This window comes from Coloeus monedula, assembly GCF_965178545.1.
Source record: "Coloeus monedula genome assembly, chromosome: 7".
In the NCBI taxonomy this organism is placed as follows: domain Eukaryota; kingdom Metazoa; phylum Chordata; class Aves; order Passeriformes; family Corvidae; genus Coloeus; species Coloeus monedula.
In genome coordinates this window covers 35,670,911-35,690,812 of record NC_138787.1, presented here as the reverse complement: position 1 = coordinate 35,690,812, position 19,902 = coordinate 35,670,911, and the positions used below count along the sequence as shown (strand labels likewise).

At 35.6% G+C, this 19,902-nt stretch overlaps 1 protein-coding gene across 1 annotated transcript in view; it reads left to right on the top strand.

The window, feature by feature from the left end:
* Positions 1 to 19,902, top strand: part of LRP1B (LDL receptor related protein 1B) — a gene marked incomplete at both ends in the record, with an annotated part of 635,176 nt that overhangs the window by 468,869 nt on the left and 146,405 nt on the right. Inside the window, 9 exons of the mRNA XM_082285346.1 lie at positions 576 to 725; positions 8,548 to 8,688; positions 10,548 to 10,673; positions 11,897 to 12,028; positions 15,690 to 15,824; positions 16,152 to 16,281; positions 19,031 to 19,157; positions 19,312 to 19,463; positions 19,760 to 19,884. Of these exons, the coding sequence (XP_082141472.1) occupies positions 576 to 725; positions 8,548 to 8,688; positions 10,548 to 10,673; positions 11,897 to 12,028; positions 15,690 to 15,824; positions 16,152 to 16,281; positions 19,031 to 19,157; positions 19,312 to 19,463; positions 19,760 to 19,884 (1,218 nt within the window). The remainder of the gene's footprint in view (positions 1 to 575; positions 726 to 8,547; positions 8,689 to 10,547; positions 10,674 to 11,896; positions 12,029 to 15,689; positions 15,825 to 16,151; positions 16,282 to 19,030; positions 19,158 to 19,311; positions 19,464 to 19,759; positions 19,885 to 19,902) is intronic.

The window sequence follows — 19,902 nt, the reverse complement described above, 5'->3', positions numbered from 1 at the left end:
TGACAGTTTTTTCACTTCTGACTCCAAAGAACTGATTATGAGGTCAGCTCACTGTGAAGCAAAATGAAAAGTAATACTATAAATTTATTAGAAGTTTGGATTAGATTTTGGTATTTCAGCATCCTAAGCAGGGAGAGAACAGACTTTTTATAGTTCTGAATCACAAAATGTACCTTGTTTACTCAGTCTCTGTATTCATAATTTTAGAATATAAATGATGGTTTCTGGTTTGCATTTACAAGTTTATAATGCCCTCGCTTAGGACCTCAGCTTATTCAAGTAATTCTTCATTGCCAGATAATGCTTTCATCAGTCAGTCACTGATTTCTGTAACTGCTGAAAGAAATAAAAGGCACAAATCTTTATAAAAGCATAGATTTTTTCATGGTAAATGACCAAGTTTGGTTTTCTCAATTTTTTTTTTTTTTTTGGAAGTATAAGTAAATGAGTGAGTAGATAACATAATTGTGTGTGTATATATATTTCTTAAATGCACCTTCATGATGAAAACAGCTTAACAATAAATGTGTATCATCTGTTAAAGCCACAGTTAAAGTTGTATGCATTAATTACAGGTTTATCGATAGATTATGGAGAGAACAAGCTTTACTGGATCAGTTCAGGAAATGGAACCATAAATAGATGCAATTTAGATGGTGGTAATCTTGAAATAATTGAATCAATGAAAGAAGACTTAAAAAAAGCCACTGCTTTAACCATTATGGGTAAGTCCAGCGATAATAATTTTTTTAAATTATTCAAAGCTAATTAATAATGAAATATAAAAGGCTTAGGGAAGCTATTGTTGTTTTTGTGTAAATAATACGTATGGCACATTCATGAGTGAGACTGTTGTCTGTGAAAAATTCTTTATATTTAATTGTACAGTTTGCAATCTCTATTACAAGTATATTTCCAAATACAGTCTACAGTCTTGCATATATATATATCTATGGAATGAAGGTAACAAATTGATGGCTTTTATTTACTATAGTGAGATGTAAAGAATGTTGGAAGAAGAAGGAGCTGTGTTATGCTCTTTATTACACAGAATTATTCATTATTTGTTTGCTCTGCTCAATTCTTCTACTTAGTTCAGAATATTCCTAGTTTGTTGGGTTGGCTGGCATTTTGTGAAGACTTCCTTGGGTTATGAATTGATGGTTGAGGATTTGGATTTCCAGATGTCTGCTCATATTCCACGTATTAAATTGGTTGAAAGAAGAATATTCTGTTCATTATGTTCAAAAACAACAATTGGAAAAATCCAAAAAACAGTAGCATAAGGAAAAATTCCTTAAAAAATCAGCTAATTGCCGATCGCTGAATATTATAAAAATATTGCTTCAAATTGGCTTATTCTCATATATACCTTCAGCTCTTGGCCCTTGCTGTAGCTAGGACAGAGTGTAGTAAGAAATTCTAGTCTGACTCAGAATTTATGTTCATGTTTCTGCTTTCCTAGAGATGACTTTAGAACTTTCCATATTTCCTACAAATTGCTGACCTCATTACTTACATTTATCTTGGATATTAAAAAAAGGAAAGTTCAGTTGATAAACAGCCTTTTGTTGGGACAGGTGGTTCATCAACTGCCAGTCTTTTTATGAGGTATTTTATTTGATTAATGATATAATAATTATGTACATATAGATTGTGTACTAGTGAAAATTAAGTAAAATTTAATTATTTTTATGCACGTGGTGTAAATTAGATCATATTTAAAGTGGTAATTACTAAATTAGATTTATTATGCACATATTTGGCCAGTACTGAACTCTAAATGCTGTCAGTATCAGTTGGAGACAGGATGTTTTTATGTGTGCTTTCATAAAAACAAGCAGGTTTGGTGTCAGAAGGAATCATGAATGTTAATTTGGACAAATTGTCTTTTATTGATTGGATTGTGACTAGAAATAGATTGAATAAATGACCTTTGCTCTGGGGAGCTGTTGGAAGTCTTTAACAGGAGGTGTAAAGAGTGTTTGTTCATACTGTCACTGAGTTGGTGGTGTCAGGTCTTCATCTGTGATTCACAGAAGCTACAACAGTAATGATCCCTCTGGAACAGGCAATAAAGGGTTTATAGCTACCATGTAAAGAAGAGTGCATGAAAGTATTTGAATTTTTGCACATCTGGAGATGGAAGAATATCTACTGTATAGGTTTTAAACACATGTACCTCTGATATTCATAGTTTGGGATGCTTTGTTTTTATGGATGATGACAATTCTTCCTACGCAAAAATGGTGAACAAAACCTTCAAAGACTTTGGAGGTTTGTTTGTTTTGCTTTGGGGTTTTGGAGTCTTAGTTGTGCTAAACTGTGGCTTGATATTGCAGTGAGATTGCATATAACAATCTGCTGGAGAAAAATACAAGCACATACAGTTTTATCAACAATGTTGTATGTGCTGATTGAAAAACATGAAAAGTTTCTGCATTAATTTCTCCCATAAGTTTTCATCCTGTGGTAATATAAATGCCATTTATTTTCCTAAAGAACGAGTGGCTGTACAGCAGCTTCTTATAAGCAGGATTTGTGCATGTAAAGTGGGTCAGAACAGAAAATCCGATGCTGTATGAAGCCAGATAAGAGATCTCTAATTGATAAATGGTCATAACTAATAATATATAAATAAAGAAGAATGACTAATTTGTTCTAGTGTAAGATTTAGCATGAGTGTGTGAAAATTTACTACCCCTGCTGATCTGTTTGCCTACAAGTTTAATAGGAGGTTTTAGCAGGTGAATCACAGTAATTGCAATGTTTATTGCATCATTTTTCCTCCTATTCCTAAATTTTCTTGACTCCTTTTACCTAAAAACACAGTAAACACAATAAAACAACATGAATGGAATGTTCCTCCTCTCTGAATATACTGAGCTATCATTTGAATTCATCAGTGGCTGAAGAGAGAGAGGATACCTGTACCCAAACCCTTAACTGTTGTGTAGGATTTAAGTTCCACTGAGTGCTGGAGAGTCTTGTAATCTTCAGCTTTCTTTTGTATTATTCTGTCTGTTGCATTTAGTGTCTCCCCAGCTAAAAGCAGGACTTTGGTCAACTTACTTTCTGTCTTGGTATATCTTGGTTTATGACCTTGTCATATTGCTGGGTTATGTTTCCAGCGAGGCAGAAAGAGGAGATAGAGTTTGGTGGTTTGAGACTCCCTGTGTTCAGTTGTGTCACCAGATCATGCAGTTGGTGACTTGTTGATCCCTAGAACCTTTATTGGACTGAGGAGCTGAAAAGAAGAAACAGTGGAGGGAACCTCAGTGGACTGATGGGATGGGTAATGTGATCCGAGATGGCCCTGGTTGCCATGCACCCATTCCCTGCCAAGGCTGGGTGCACTGAAGGAGAAAGGATCTTCAGAAAAATTGCTGAATTTCTAATGAATTTACTTATACCAGTGATGTGTCTTTGAGCACCTCAGTTTGTTGCTTCTGAAAGTTTCTTTAGCTGTTTGTGAAGCTTCTTCCCCTGCCATCAGTCTCTGTGAGAAAGCATGGGCTCACAGAGACTCCCAAGGAGAACCCCACAGCCTGTGTCAAGAGCTAATGCCTTCCATCCCTTGTCTGGACAGCCTTTTGCACAGAAAACTGACAGAGCTGACAGTTTCCAGTGGCTTTTGCTGTATCTTACACTTCACATTCCAGAAGATTTTTCAGAGCTATAAAAAAAGTGGTGACTGGGAGAGGCTTGGCCCAACCAAGACTTCTTTAGTTGGCCTTGATAATCTCTGTGCTGTTCTGATATCTCGAGTTTTGTGATCTTTGATTCTGTTCGTTTCAAAAGTGGAAAAGAGAAGCAGTTAGGCACTCCATGGTTGTGTTCTGTGATATGAACTCAATAGGCACTGCTAGTGAAGTCAGTAAAGTTTTGGGTCGCTTTGTAATACAACTTATGGAGCGGTTCAGAGCTTCACCAGCAATGGGAATTCTCCTTTAGCACGACCCCTTAATCTGCCCATTGTTTCTATTGCTTTCAATTCCTCTACTTCAGCATTGCAGCTTAGCTGTTGGAAACCATTTGGAAGTTCCATTTCTGTTTCAGATGTTTGCTGTTGTTTAGTCCTTTCCAGGCTCTTTTTAACATCTTCCTACTATTGCATTCTTTAGTGGGAGCTTATTGAAAGTCATGATGAGACATAAAAAATAATGTTAGCAAACAAGTTGGTGCCAAAGTAACTGTCGGGTTTATCCTTGAGGGAAATGGGAACAATATATAATCCACATCTTTCTGTATTTTGGGTCTTTCATTTATTGGTTTTCTACTCAGCAGTGTCAGTCATCTTTCTTTTTCAATATGCTGAGCAGAATTCCTAGTCTTTTGGTGCCTGCATTTGCTAAATCTTTTTGAGCATGATATAGATGGGATGAAAATTATATTCCATTTGAAAGTAAAGCATTTGAATATATACAAAATTGCTATTTTCCCATGCCTTCGAGCATACAAAAATTATTTTTGCTGTTGCCATTCTGTATTACAAACAAGTTGCTGTAAATCTGTGAAGTCATACTTGCTTTTCGACTCTTCCCAGTTTTTCTTCAAATCCATATTCAATATGTGAGATGTCTGTGTATGCCACATCAGCCATTTTTTAGTTAATCTATCAGTCAAAACCACATGAATGGTCTAGTACCTCCCACTGGTTATTGTCTTGCTTTTGGTCAACAGTAATGTTCTTCTGTTACTATGTTAGCTTTACATTTTGTTTTCTTCAAAGACCTCTGCTGTTTATTTTAGTCTTTTAGAAGTTTGTGATTCACAGCACCCTATGTCCTACATAATTTTCAACCCCTGCTCCTGGCACCATTTACAAATTTATATCAAATATATCCACTCTCCTGAGATTCAGGATGTTAGAGAACCTCTGGATTTTATACGGTACAGCAAAACTCTTTTCAACAATGAGAAAACACTTCCTATACTTGTCTTAAGGTTTGAGTTTAATATATCATTCAATATCTGATTTTAGTAGTTTTCCTGGTAGCTAGTGTCTTGAGTGGGATCAAATGATAAAGATGTATTTGGAATTCTACATAAAGTCTCATTTCCTTTCTTCCAAGTTACTTAATGAAAACGGTTCCTCGTCTGTTACTGAAACGGGTTGGAAATTTACCTTTGTGGTGAGAACTGTATTTCTGGATTGGTGAGCAGAGTCATTGTTTTACAAGATCTGAATTGCAGAGGAGCTCGCAGCCATATCTGATGTGTTTCCAAGCTGGTGTGTTGTTTCTTGAATGATGAATGTCTCTGAATGAGAAACTGAGCATTGCTAGAAAAGTATCGATTGGTTACCGTAAGTCTGTAGCTGAGAAGAAAAGGCTGCTGAGGGCTTCTGTCAGCAGTTTTAGTGGAGACATTTGATTGGATTTTGTATCAGGTCCCCACAGAAATAGAATTCACACAAAGTCACAAAATTCAGCTCATGTTGCCACAAAATAGGAATATAATGTAGATTGTATAATGAGGATATAATTTGTTGTGCATTTGGTCTTTTTTTGCTGGAAAATAGAGTACTCCATGTAGTGAATGATTTTATGTGTAAGTGCTATTTCTATTGAAATTCGTATTAAAAAAATTCAATCAGCAATACAACAAAATCAGATATACATAATAGCTTTTCAATGTGCTTTCAGATATTAGATTAATATCTTTTGAACAAAAAATTGTATATAAATATAGCCATTAAGCTATATTATCAACCAATCAAACCAGAAAGTAACAATTATAGTATTTCATTTTAGACAGAAAATGTAGGTTAATATTACCAAAATATATTCATGCTCCTGTTTACTTTCATCGTGCATTAGATGATATATTGGTTATTTGATTTTTGTTTCATCCTAAATAAAGTTTCAAAAATAACACCAGAATGCTTTTCTAGTGGCTCAGACGGAAGGAGCTCTGACTCTGCTGGATCTCTTTGCAAAGTGAAAGGGGCTGCTTAGATCAGGAAACTTCAAACACATACACCTTAATTTTCCAAGTCATCAGTCTTCTAATTGCCGTAACACCATTCATTACATTAGCATTAATACATGAAATATATCTAGGCAATTTGCCCGGTTCTAAGTGCAGTACATAGTTGTCTTCCATAAATACTCAAACCACCATTAATGAAAACTAATGGCCCATCAAAATTTGCATTCAGAGTACTACTTGAAATCTCCAAAGGACTGTCCACAATGCTAGGGTAGCAATTCTTGGCATTTGAAGTTGCTGTTGCCCAATATGTTGCTGTGCTTAATGCTAATTACCCGACAGAATGGATAAATACAACAATTTTAATATATATTATAACCTAGTTTCAGCAACAAGATTGTAATTAGTGATCGAGCAACACTCTCGTTAGCATAATCAAGCAAATAAATCATTTCAGTTTGACATTTAAAGGTCCAAAATAGCTTTTTTCTTCCCTTGTGTATGAATGTAAGTTGTCTTTATGCTAAAGTGGTTTTTTTTTGTAAAATCATCTACTATATTTTAAAATTAATATAGAAATAATTAGTTCATCCTGAATGCTAGGGATCGTAGATGACTTATCTATTGAAGGAATATATCAGTAAAGCAGAGAGAAATAATCCAAAATTTGCTTAGAATTGTGGTCAAAAATAGCTGTGTAATTGGGGTTTTTGTTTGTTTACATAGCAGTGGTGTATGTTGGTCACCTAGTACTTTCAAAGAATTAAAACATTTATTTTTTAGTTTTTAGGGCATAACTGGCAAGTTTTTTGGCAGGCAGTCATAAGAGGTTTGACCTCAAGGTGTTTGTACTTCAGAATTTGTTAGTTGTTGGGGGGTTTTGGTTTGTTTTTTTTTAGATTGGTGGGGGTTTTTTAATGTTATTTTTTACCTTTTTTTTTTTTTTTTAATATACTTGAAATGTCAGGATTTGTGTGACTTAGTCAGCAAATCAGACAAGGGCAGTTTTAGGAGGCTGTGGAAACCGTAGCCAAAGTTGAGGTTTTGCACAAAATATTAAAGAAATGCCTTAAAGAGTGATTACTTCTTTGAAATAAAAGATAAAAATGCCAAAACCATATGTTTTTTGCTTCTTTCCTGTACTCCAGTCTTACAAAGCAACTAATTTTTTTTATAGAAGGGTTTGGATATGTAAAACAGTAAGTTCATGTTACTATGCACAAGACACCAGTCATTACTAAAATTATTTAATGGCCTGTTCTAATTTGTGGTCACATAGAGGATGTGAAGAACAAAAACTCTTCTTCACACACAAACATTTCATTGAAAAAGTTACCCTAACCTTTAGGATTGTGGGCCATTAACTAACAGGGAAAAAAAGTCCAATTCCCATTATTTCATATATGGATTGTTGCCCACAGTCACCTTTCTGCTTTTAGCTTTCATGTGCCTTTTTGTTATAATTGACACAATCAAAATTGGGCACAGGTACTTTTTGTTCTAAGGATTTTCTGATAGTGTCATCAGATGCAAGCTACTACTAATTGTTATTGCAGAATGATGTTTTGACTCAATCAATTCTAGATTGACCAGTCAGTGCATAAAATTACAGACTTTCTTTAAATTTTACCCAAATTTAAATAGAGTTCCATTTCTGTCTCAAATCTTCATATTCAGAATATTTTTCATTCCATAGATCCTGGCCTTAGCATATATCTATGGAGAGCATGTTTTGGTTTTTTCCCTATGTATTTTATTTTTTGCTGTAACTTTTTACAGTTACCACAGTGGAGATTACTTTTCAGTTCTGCAGTTTCTGTCATGAAACACTGAACTGTGTGGCTCTATGAATTGGTTATTTAAATATTAAAAGTGAAGCATAGGCAAAAAATACTTTACCTGAAAAGAAAGTTAACTAAAAGTGAAGTTAACACACAATATTTCTTGGGAAGGCAGTGTTCCTGAAGTTTAAAAGTTTTCAGTTCAAGCCTTTACTTTTGGTTTCTCTATAATAACAACCTTTTCTGTCTGAAATTAAGAACCCTGAGACCATCTCATTGTTCATCTGTTTGTACTCAACGAGTGAGGGCTCGTGTGACAAGGACAGTCAGAAGATTGGCTTCAGTCCTCATCCATTAGTTCACTGGTTCGAGCTTGATATCAAAGCTGTTAAAATTTTAATTCTGAAACATTGGGAGGCAGGGCCTGCTTTTCATTTTTTTCATGATTTTTTTAGTTACTGATTGTGACTCTTTTTAATAAAAGATGTGGTTTAACATTTCAAGCAATTTTGTTCACTTGTGACAATGAATTTCTTCCCTAGGGTAACACTAGAACTTCCATATATATAGATATGAAAAGTGAGGCATTTTTCTATGCAGGTAGCTTTAAATAAGCAGTTGTCACAGCAAAAGTGAAACTGGTGAAAACTGTTTTCGTGTCTGCAGAATCTTTAAAACACAATGTCTTCAGGTTTCCTCTATAACCCCTTTAAGCAATTTCTCTTAAAACCGATCTGAGAGTTAACCTCAAAAGCTTTTTCCCACCTTAGGTCTCAACCATCTACAATTCAATAGTGATCCTCTTAATTTTTGAAACTTGGAAATTTTACAGATAAAAAGCTTTGGTGGGCAGACCAGAACTTGGCTCAGATTGGTACCTGTAATAAAAAAGATGGAAGGAATCCAACTGTCCTAAGAAACAAAACTGCAGGTGTTGTTCACATGAAAGTGTATGACAAAGCAGCACAGCAAGGTAAAGTAAATTTTAAGTACATTTAACCAACTTTTAAAGTGCAGAGTATCTTTTCTCATGTTATTCTCCCAATGTGAAGAAAATAATAAATGTATTTTTTGTAATTCACTGATAAAATATATTGTATTGATAAAAATTCCTGATTTTTGAATAAATTAATGGATTTAATAGGACAATTTAGTTAGCATATCTACTTACCATATTTTAGTTTATCAGATGTTTACACTAAAGTGAAGCTTGATGTTCTTTTAGAGAGTTTAAAATTTTTAGTAAAAATAGAGGTTTAACATGTGAACCTCATTATTCAAATTATTGAAATTTTAAGTGAACTATTATGAGAGAATTCATTGATATTCTTCATTATTTATTTTAAAAACAGTTCAATTCATCTATGTTGACAGAAATGACAGAAGTATAAATCAAAATAGAGGCAGTAGAAAAATAGGGGATATTGCTAATGCTGCCAAAAATTAGTTGGCATAGCGGGAGCTATGATAGTATAAAAAGGTGTAATTTGGGGTCATGCACACAGTGTTATGAATTTGGTGACTGGTGATGAAAACATTTGTGATTTTCTCTAGAAAGAATTTAATTTGGATTCCAGTTGAAAAGTGATGAGGATGGGATCTAAGTCAAGCAAATTATTCCATTTCATTGTGGGCTTTCCATGCCTGGTCGTGTCCAAGGCTGGGTTGGACAGGGCTTGGAGCAACCTGGGATAGTTGAAGATGTCCCTGTGCATGGCAGGGGGTTGGAACAGGATGATCTTTAAAATCCATTCCAACCCAAACCATTCTGGGATTCTGTTTTTTTGTGGAGAAGCTTCCAGAAGAACCATTCCAGATGGTTTCTGCAAGAAGTAATCTTTATGTGGAGCGCAATAATTCAGTTCCATATTAAACCTTTCTGGGGACTCTTGCCATTTTACCTCATGTAGGAAACACCAAAGGTGCTTTGCCATCCTGGCCCTTAGTTTTAAGTGTGGTAGAACAGCAAGTAACAAAAATTTAGGCATTCAGTAAAGTTTCTATCATTTTAAAATGCCTTAACTCCCTACCATAGAGACACCTGCGTTGCCTCCTGGGTGATCAGACTTTAGCAGTGTCTGGTGTCTGCTGCATCATTAGAAAATTTCTGTGATTTTAGGTGAATAAATGCTTTCTACTTCAAAATTAGGAATGTGGAAATAAATGCAACAAGTAGTGCTCTCATTTTTGTAGGCTTGGTAACTTGTAATCAACTAATTCCTTGAATATCTTAGTGGATTTAAATGTTTTTTCATGAAGCTTCAAATTTCTGAGATGTGTTTAGTTTACTGTGTGTAATGTTTATTATAAATCTTATTAAAATATGTTAATCTATTACCTAAAATTAAATATTGTATCAATTAAGCAATTAGGAGGAGCATGGATTTGTGAGATTACTTTGAACTATATCTTAAATTCAGTAAAAAAAGGCTGGTTCTTGATGATAACAAGGTTAATATAACATTTGATGAATGAATAAGATACAATGAATGATTTGTTCATGGTCTGGAATAAGATACAGTAACGTCAGTGAGATTTTGTCATTAACATAGAATTTTCAGGTTTTTCATATACTTTTACTTTAAAATAGGCAGATTTTTTAGAAAATGAAATTATTTATATTCCGAGGGGAAATGTGGAGTTGAAATTCTGCAGCAGTGAAGTGTGGAAAGGTATATGAATATGTGAATTATTTTATGCATATCTCAATTTTTTGAGTATGTTACTTGAACAAAATTTGGAAATAATAATAATATATTGAGAACAGCACTCACTTTTAGCCAGTTTCACCCAGGTCTTGCTTTCTCTCCCTCTTCTCCCATCATGTCATAGGCAGCAATTCCTGCCAGTTAAACAATGGGGGATGCTCCCAGCTTTGTTTGCCAACATCAGAAACCACCAGAACTTGTGTGTGCACAGTAGGCTACAACCTCCAAAAAAACCGCATGGCCTGCAAAGGTAAAACGGCTTTCAGTATTTATTTTAGCCAGCTTAAGTTCTAGGGGAACATTGCAATGAGTAAATAAACTTATTTTAGTCAGTTAAATAACTTTACTTAATATGCTTGAATGAAGCAGTTACACAGAAATGTCTATTGTGGTCAGGACAGAATTAAATTTACCTTTTCATTTAATTATTTAAATACATAAATTTCCGTGGAAACTCTTGAGGAATTTTTATGTTTGTTTGGGGTTTTTCTGTTGTTTTGTTTTTTGGGTTTGGTTTTTTTTTTTCATGTAGGCAGAAAAGCAGACAGTCTGAATGATCATTAATAGCAGCAAATACTTGTTCAAGGCCATCTACCTTACCTTTAAACTAAATTATAGGCTACAAGTATCTGAATGGTTGCGTATCTCATCCTATTGTATTGCCCTTAATATAAAATTAAAACCAATTTTTTCCTTCCATCTTTTTCTATTTTAGTTGGCAAAAATCAGAATGTAGCTTACAGCCAAAGTCTTACTCTTTGCCTGAATAACGTGAAGCAGCCTTATGGTCAAGGTGCCTTAGAGTTTTCTAAACTTAGTATTGTTTATTACTATTAATTAGGACTAAGTAATTCCTGAGAATTACTGAATAAGAAGACCTCTGCAGAGTAGAATTTATTCCTACTCAACAGAAATAGGAGCATTTGGAATGTGATTAATCTAACACAAAAGTAGCCATTTAAAATGCATCAACCATGCTGGTCACTAAAACTGTGTATTTCTCTCTCCTGTCTGTGAGGGAAATGTGCATAACTGAGGTGAGATGAATTCTGTACCTCAAAAGACAATTTACTGTCCTGTTTTCCACAAGTTCTTTAAAATTATCTCTTGCTGAATATGTTCACAAAGCGCAGATGTGCACTGAAAATATGCTTAAATTTCTCATAATTCAAAACTGGTTTTTTCCTAAATTTCATTAATTCATCTTAATTTTCGTTACTACTAATTAGTTAATTATAAGGTGGTGCTTGAAATGGGCAGTAATTCCCTTCTCTTTATAGGACCACATTTGGAATTTAATTAGAAATGCCCTGTAATAACTCATGGATGCTTTTTCAAAGAGCTGGAGTTGTCACTCTGAAAAACAGTGGAGCACTCTTGGAAAATTAAGTCCAGTGCATGCTAGCTCCTCAATTCTTGGAAACTGGGAAAGCTTCCACTTTGCTCTCACTGGCTGCTTTATCTTTCCTGTAGGTATTGAATCATTTCTCATGTACTCTGTTCATGAGGGAATTAGAGGAATTCCTCTCGATCCAAATGATAAAATGGATGCTTTAATGCCAATATCTGGAACTTCATTTGCTGTGGGCATAGACTTCCATGCAGGTAAATATTGTGTATGTATAGTTTATTGTATATATGGTAAGAATTGTAAATTCTTCTCATAAATGAAATAACCCCTTGTTTTCAAACCTTCTGAGTAATTACAATTGCATTTAAAGGAATTGGAAATGGATCATGTTACAGAGTTAAGCTCTACCTTTAACATTTACAGTAAATAGAAGAACCTGTATTGTGCATATGCAGGTTGTTCTGGCAGCAGCAGCTGCTGTTTTTTGGTGGAGTCATCACTGAGAACTTGCTTAGGAAATTGGTTTTACAGAAAGTGTTCATTGAGGAAAAAGGCTTGTTCCTGCTGTGACACTTTTTCCATGGAATTTTCGTAGTCCTGTGTGGTGTTGTAGCTAACAGGTGGCTTTGACAGCTGAGTGGGACACTTTTCTCCCTATCCAGCACAGCTCAGCCACTTCCCTGCAAGGCACAAGCCAAGTCTGGATCTGTTTCTTCCTTCTGGAAGGTGCTCTGGCAGCCTGAAGAGCAGGCATTTCCACCTGGAGTACACTATGTACCTTTCCCCTGTATTACAGAAATAGTTTTTAGTTCACACAGCCTCACAAACCTCCTATGAAATTAGGAGGTCTCAGTTTTGCATGCATGTGAAAGAAAGTGGGAAAAAATTGAAGATCAGATTCTAAAAGTGACTGGATACATTTCCCAGTGGTGCTTGGATATCTTCAAACATGCTAGCAATTTTTGATTAGTTTTTGGAAAATAAGTAATCTGTGACCAAGTAGTGACCTGAAAAATATCCTGTGTCTTTATCTTTTTAACCCATCAGCTCTTTGACCAGCCTTCCTTTGAGACTCATTTTGTTACCCCTTCAGTTTACAAACTGGCAGTCTAGAAATAAAATCTTAAGTTATCTGTGTTATATAAATACAGACACTGGCTTCCTGAAATATACAATTATTTTGTCATACTCCATTGTTTTTTATTTTGATGTAGATTCTGCCTGGGAATTCAGCATTGAGAGATCCTAATTTTTTACTTAAGTTTAGGTTAATATTTGCCTTGGTATTGAAATCAGACCTGTTTCTGTTGGCTGTGTTGGATCACTTCATCACACAAATATCACTAATCTCTTGTTGTCAGGTTAGAAGTTAAGTTCATTAAATCTTCTCGTTTTTTACCTGCTTCTTCATTGATGCTCTTGCATCTCTGCCTAGCAAAATTTCGAGTTCTCACAACATTTTACAGTGCCCTCATATTTGTATATTTTGCTTTCAAATCAGTGGCAGCTGATGTTCAGAGCTTTTCTTGTTTCACGGGTATAGTTCAGTTATGGTCTCCAGAGACATAAAAATCACTTAAAGGCAGTGCCTTTGTACAGACTTCTGAGATGGGAAAGACTCTGATACAGAGATTTAATCTATTCCTGGAAAGATACAGGAGGAGAGAGAAGTGGTAACCACACATGTTTGTGACAGAGAGTACTAAGACAATTGGGTTTTCTAGGGATGACTTTTTTTTATTATAATACATTTTTTAAAAATTTAAATTATGCAAACATTACTAAGTTATGATCTCTAATACAGAAGACTAAAGTTTGACCTTTCTAATTTAAAATGCCAATACTACAATTTTATGTGTATAGGATATGTATATGTGTGTGTATATATATATATATATATAGGACCAATAACTAGGGTGCTATTTGTATCTCATGTTTTTTGGTTTGGGATTTTTTTTTTTTTTTTTTTTAACCATAGTCATAAGATTTGCTAGCTCCTACTTTAGAGAGTTTTATGTGAACTTAGCTAATAAATATCAATTAATATTTTTGGAAGAATGAGATTTTTGGCTTTTTGGAAAAATTAAATTTGAGGCAGGATGAAATGGAATGAGGTTCTCCAACTTGGCTGATGATCAGTTCCAGCACAGAGAACATGAATACAATTGGCAGTGACAAATGCACTGCAAAAGATAAATATAAATGGTGTGCAACAGTGAAATCACAAGGGGATTGTGTGTTATAGAAAAGTTACAGTGCAGCTTTCAACTGCATTTCAGCTTCAAAAACAGCTGTTTTTCTCATTTTGGTACCTTACATTGAATTTTATAAATTCATTCCTAAAACCTACTTACATCAAATAGGATTCAGAAAGCAAGTGGGGGTAGTTTCAGTTTTCATCTTGTTTTTTTTTATTTTCCACTTAGTGAGTGTTCCTTGCATTTCATTCTTATTCTGGAAGGTTTCCCAATATTTTCTGTTCTCTCAGTAAATTAGGTATGCAAAGTGGATAAAATATATTTGTGTATGCTAGTAGTACAGTGTATCATAATTAAAAGTCTAATGACAATGTCTTGCAGACATGAACAAGCTAGAAGATGGGTACATCTTTTCTCTCCCTATGTTTTGATGCTTCTAAATTCTAATTAGCAAATAAGTAGCAAAATGCGTGACTCTCATATTTGTTTTGATTACTTGAAGCCAGAATTGTCATTTGTTTGATTGATGGTGTGGTAAGATTCTTGAGCATACCAATATTGTTTGGTCACGAATAACTCTCTTTTATTTATAAATATATTTATCTATCTACACAAATATTTATACACTTGTAGATATGTATGGATACATGTGGATGTAGAGATATTTATATCTATTTTTATAGGTAACATTTCTATGCTGTATGTAGAAATATATATATTCTATAAATACACACACTGTATTATGGAATTAAAAGCAGATATACAAAGTACGAAAAAAATAATGATGGAACAAATATTATTTATTATCTCTGAGCAGTGTCTTTCCCAAACAAAGCATCTCACTCAGGAGGTCATCAGCTGATTACTTTGCAAGCAGAATGTTGGTTGCAGCTTCCCTACAGAGCCCTGTCACTGGAAATAGAGACAGTTCTGCTTAAGGGAAGCTCTCACTTTGTCTGCCCCATCTCCCTTTTGAGTTTATTATGTGCAACAGAGGGAAGTTTGTGTTTGTGCTTGGGCCACTTCAAATTCTTGGCCTGGCTGTTGAGTTAAAATGGTCAAAGTTGTGCCTTTTTTTCCATTTTATGGACAATCACTGCAGCAGAAAGGCTGGGAAGACAGCTGAGATGTCTGAAACACAAAAAAAAAAAAAGACTTAGTGGAAGCTTGTCAGGACATTTAAAAGAAAATCTGAATTGTGGATGTAATATATATTTTTTATTCTTTTGTCAGCATATCACTCTCAAGTGTCACTTTTTATTTCCCTAGTTAATTTTTTTTTCCCTATACTGTCAAAATTCAGTGTGTCTGATTACTGAAGGAAAACACTGTATAAGCAGTTTTACACTGTAGCTTTTCAGACTCCTGAATATTTTGGAATGGTGATAAACAAAATTGTATGTTTTGAAGCATTTATTCCATTAGGAAGAAGGTAAAGACAGCATATTTATTGTGATTTTTAACAAAGGTAGTAGCTTCCAGCTGTTGTCATGGCCCTGTTGTGCTACTTGTGCTGTACTAAACAACGTAGAATTCTGGCAGCATTATTTGAAACAAAATTTAAGAAAAGGAAAAGGAATGAGGAATTAAAGCTGATAATTTTGATACTTGATACATACTAATGAAGCTATAACTGGCAATATTTGCTATTGCTAATGCAGATATTTGGACTGAAGTAAGTGAATTAATCTGAGAATCACTGGCACATGTTTTATAGGAAATGATACAATCTATTGGACAGACATGGGTTTCAACAAGATTAGCAGAGCTAAGCGAGACCAAACCTGGAAAGAAGACATTGTCACAAATGGTTTGGGGAGAGTTGAAGGCATTGCTGTGGACTGGATAGCAGGTGGGTCTGAGCCTGCTCCAGGACTTGTCTTCATTTCTGAGGGTACATTCTTTCCTCTTCAGCCCAAGGTTAAATAACTTGTTTTCCTTTCAGCTCTAATTTCTGGCATTGCAAATGTCTGGAATTTATTTATATATCTTGGATGGCACTTCTTAAATGAACAGTTTCAATACCAGTTTATGCTCTAAAAAGCCTGAACAGGAATAATACACATTACAAATACAAGACCCATGCAAATGAAAATACAGCAGTTAGTTTCCAGTTCTAACTTAAATGCTTTTCAAGTAGCCTTTCCTTCATGCAGTGACTTCCAGGTGTTTTTCCTAGGTAACATCTATTGGACAGATCATGGCTTCAACCTGATTGAAGTGGCCCGGCTGAACGGCTCCTTCCGCTACGTGGTGATCTCCCAGGGGCTGGACCAGCCACGCTCTATCGCAGTACACCCAGAGAAAGGGTAACCTGTGATTCCTAACATACACACAGCTTTTCCTTGCTGTCTGTACTCATGGCATGCCGTCATTTCTCTGCAAAAATAGTTCTAATTCTCTAAGGAAACCATTTCACCTGAAGGTTAGACGTTGCTTGGAAGCAGGCTTCAATCTGAAGTGCCCAGCAGATCCAAGGAAGCCACGTCAGCTCATGAGGGACCTCACGATGAAATCCCAGAGCGGTGTAATTCTTGGTAGTTATAAACTCCAGGATTGTGTAACATCCCAGTGTAACAACCAGGGAGACTGGCCAGGGTAGCTGAAAGTCACGTGAGATGAAGGTTGTGGATTGGAGAGGAAGGGTTGGCAAAACTGACATCTGATTCACCCAGCTGATTGTTGAAGGCAGGGACAGCATTAACAGAAATAGGGAATGTACCATCTCCATCCACCTCCAGAACTCCTTGTGGAATCCCCATCCCTGGAGTTGTTCAAGGCCCAGGGTGGACTGGGCTCTGAGTAACCATGTCAGGGGGTTGTTAAGAATGCTTCAGGAGGATGAGAGGACCACAGATCACTATTTTACATCTGGTAGAATAGTGTATCTCCTGCAAAGGAAGGTAAGCTTCATCTGTTTTATAACATTGTGCCACAAAAAACTGGAGGTATCTCCACTCAGTTCCTCCAGGAGAAGCACAGCAGTGTTTTGCTAGTGAAGTACAGGTCTGCCTTTCTGTGGAAAGATTAAGGCCTTTTTATCCTTTGCATTATTGTTACATCTTTTCCCCTTTTCGAGGCAAAACTTTCAAAGGTGTTCTTCCCTCCCCTTGTCCTGACTTCACACTCTGCGTTTCTCTGGAAGCTGGAGCAGACAGCTGTAAGAATAGAGAAGAAAATAGCAGTTATTAGAGCTCATTGAATCTGCTAGTTATGGCAAGATGGGAAGCAGGCAGCATTCAGCTTGTTGGTGACGTTATTTATTGTCACTGAGGAAATGTGTAGGGAATGTGTAGCCCTACAAAAGGGTGTCTTTGTCCCTCATCAGGTGTATTTATTCATGCAACATGTTTTGGCAGCTATTCATGATTTTCTTTGGAGGATTTTAGATTTGTTTAACCTGGTAATTATGGGGTTTGTTTTTTGGTCTTTTTTGGGTTTTTTTTCATCAGAGTAACTGGTTTAGGGAACATTTAATTTTAGTATACTCAATGTCTGCTTTTCTGTGGCCAACATTTAGTTCACAACCTGTATTAAGAAAGTCTCAAATAACTCTGACCTCTGACCAGATGCCTGAAAGCAATTTCAGCTCTGTTTAGAGGTGCTGTTGTTAATCTGGTTAACATTGCATCGAGCTTAAGCAGGGATTCTTAAAATCCAGCTGAATAATACTGCCTATTTTAACATTCCTCAACATATTTTTAATTTAACTCATGTTGCAGTTCTGTTTTTTAGTCTGTCTGAGTTCTATCATTACTATAGATGCTATTGTTTTTTCTATCAACAACTATGAGAACAGATTCATTTTTCCTAGAGCCAGAAAGCTCTACAATGAGAGCCAAAGTGGGTTGGTTCAGAAGCTTCATTTGATGAGCAAATTATAGGATTCACTTTTTTTCACCCTTATCATATTATTATCCTTCATTATTTCTCATATCTGCAGTCATTTAGTCAAATACAGCTGCTTAACAGCAGGTTGATGTAATGATGTCACCAGACACAGGGGGAGAACTGTTTAGTAATGCCCAGAAGACTTTTGGAAGCTTTAAAAACCAACAACACACATCCCACACAGAGGAAGACACTGGAGAATGGTTTTGTGTGTTCTGTTCACTTTATGTACAGCGTGTTACTAAAAAAAATGTTAGTGTTCTATGAATACTTCCTATGGAAATCCTTCTCCTTGGGCAATTAGTAATATTCTAAGCCTCAATCATGTTATATTAGATACTTCTTCCACAGAATCGATGCTATTGTGTGTGTTTATTGTGTATTTTAACACAGATGTACCTACATATATTTGTATTTGTAGACTCATAGATATTCCCACAAAGCTGTTCCATAGGTTACTGTTCATAAAGGAAGTGCTCTGTGTAGATTAACTGCCCTCATTTTGCTATACCCGAAGTAACAGACTGAGAAGTTTGTCAAGGCAGAAGTCTGACCTAGCATCTTATCCTAAGTTAGTGATGTATAGTGAGAAGTATACAGGAACATGAGATTAGGTAAGTAAGATTTAGATTGTTCCCATGAGGCATTTGGCAGAATTTGAAAAATATTTTCCTCTCAAATAAAGCCTCTTTGCTCTGCCATTTCCACAGTGCTTCTCACTGCTTCATAACTAAAACATTTTTAAATTAGGCATCCCTTGTATTATTACAATCTTTGTTAGTGATTAAAGAGCTTCTGTTCCAGAATTATTATTTTTGTTTCTAATTTGCTTTTATTTTTCCAAGCACAAAGCTGAATTCTTTAAGGAATAGAATTTCGCACTGACTCCTAGAATACAGTTATAAGAATTTCTTCATATATATAATTTGAAAACAATGAAGTGTTCGATTAGCCAAGCACTATGATACATTTAATTTCTTAAGATTATTTAGAGACATGAGCCTTATGTTTTTTAAGTGTCCATTTAATAATATTATTATATGTTATTAATAGTATGTATATTATTAATAGTATGTATATTATATATACTATTATAGTAATAGTTTTGTTTGGCAATGGTAATAATTATGTTTGCAATTTTAATTGGTGATTTCTACAACATTCTAGGTATTTGTTTTGGACAGAGTGGGGACAGACCCCTTGCATAGGCAGAGCACACTTGGATGGCTCTGAGAAGGTTGTCCTTGTGAGCCTGGGGATTGCATGGCCTAATGGGATTTCCATCGATTATGAGGTTGGTTCCCCTGTCTTCCAGTGTACCTTAAAATGTGCAGTATTTGTTATGTTTCATTAAAGCCAGCTGGTGTTCCACCTTGATGTAATCTTAATAACTCTTAATTAAATACTTGGACAAGCCTGTTGACGTTTCCTTTGAAATTAATCTTTAGGAAAATAAATTGTATTGGTGTGATGCTCGTACCGACAAGATAGAAAGAATTGACCTTGAGAGTGGAGGGAATCGGGAGATTGTGCTGTCAGGGAGCAATGTGGATATGTTTTCAGTTGCGGTGTTCGGAGCTTACATCTACTGGTCTGACAGGTAATTTATTTTTCATAAGTATTTTAAATTTCAAAACATTATTTCAGTGCCAGGTGCCTCACCTTTGTAGGATTAGCCGTTCCTTAGCAAGGTCACAGGCGGGATCGCAGAATCCCGCGCAGTTTCCGAGGAGGAGAGGGCGTTCTGATGCTGAAAGCTAAAACGTGCCTCGGTGCCGTAGATGAGAACAGGCTTCTCCACCTCCTGTTAAGTGAACTCTCCACTGCTCTTCAGTCATTTGTTCGGTGTGAATTAGTTGAGGATTGTTGATGAGACATCTTCAACTTTTTTGGCAGAGCACATGCAAATGGCTCTATTAGAAGAGGCCACAAGAGTGAGGCCACGGATGCTGTGACCATGAGGACTGGCCTTGGGATAAACCTGAAGGAAGTGAAAGTCTTTAATAGAGCACGAGAGAAAGGTTGGCTGTTCTTAAGGA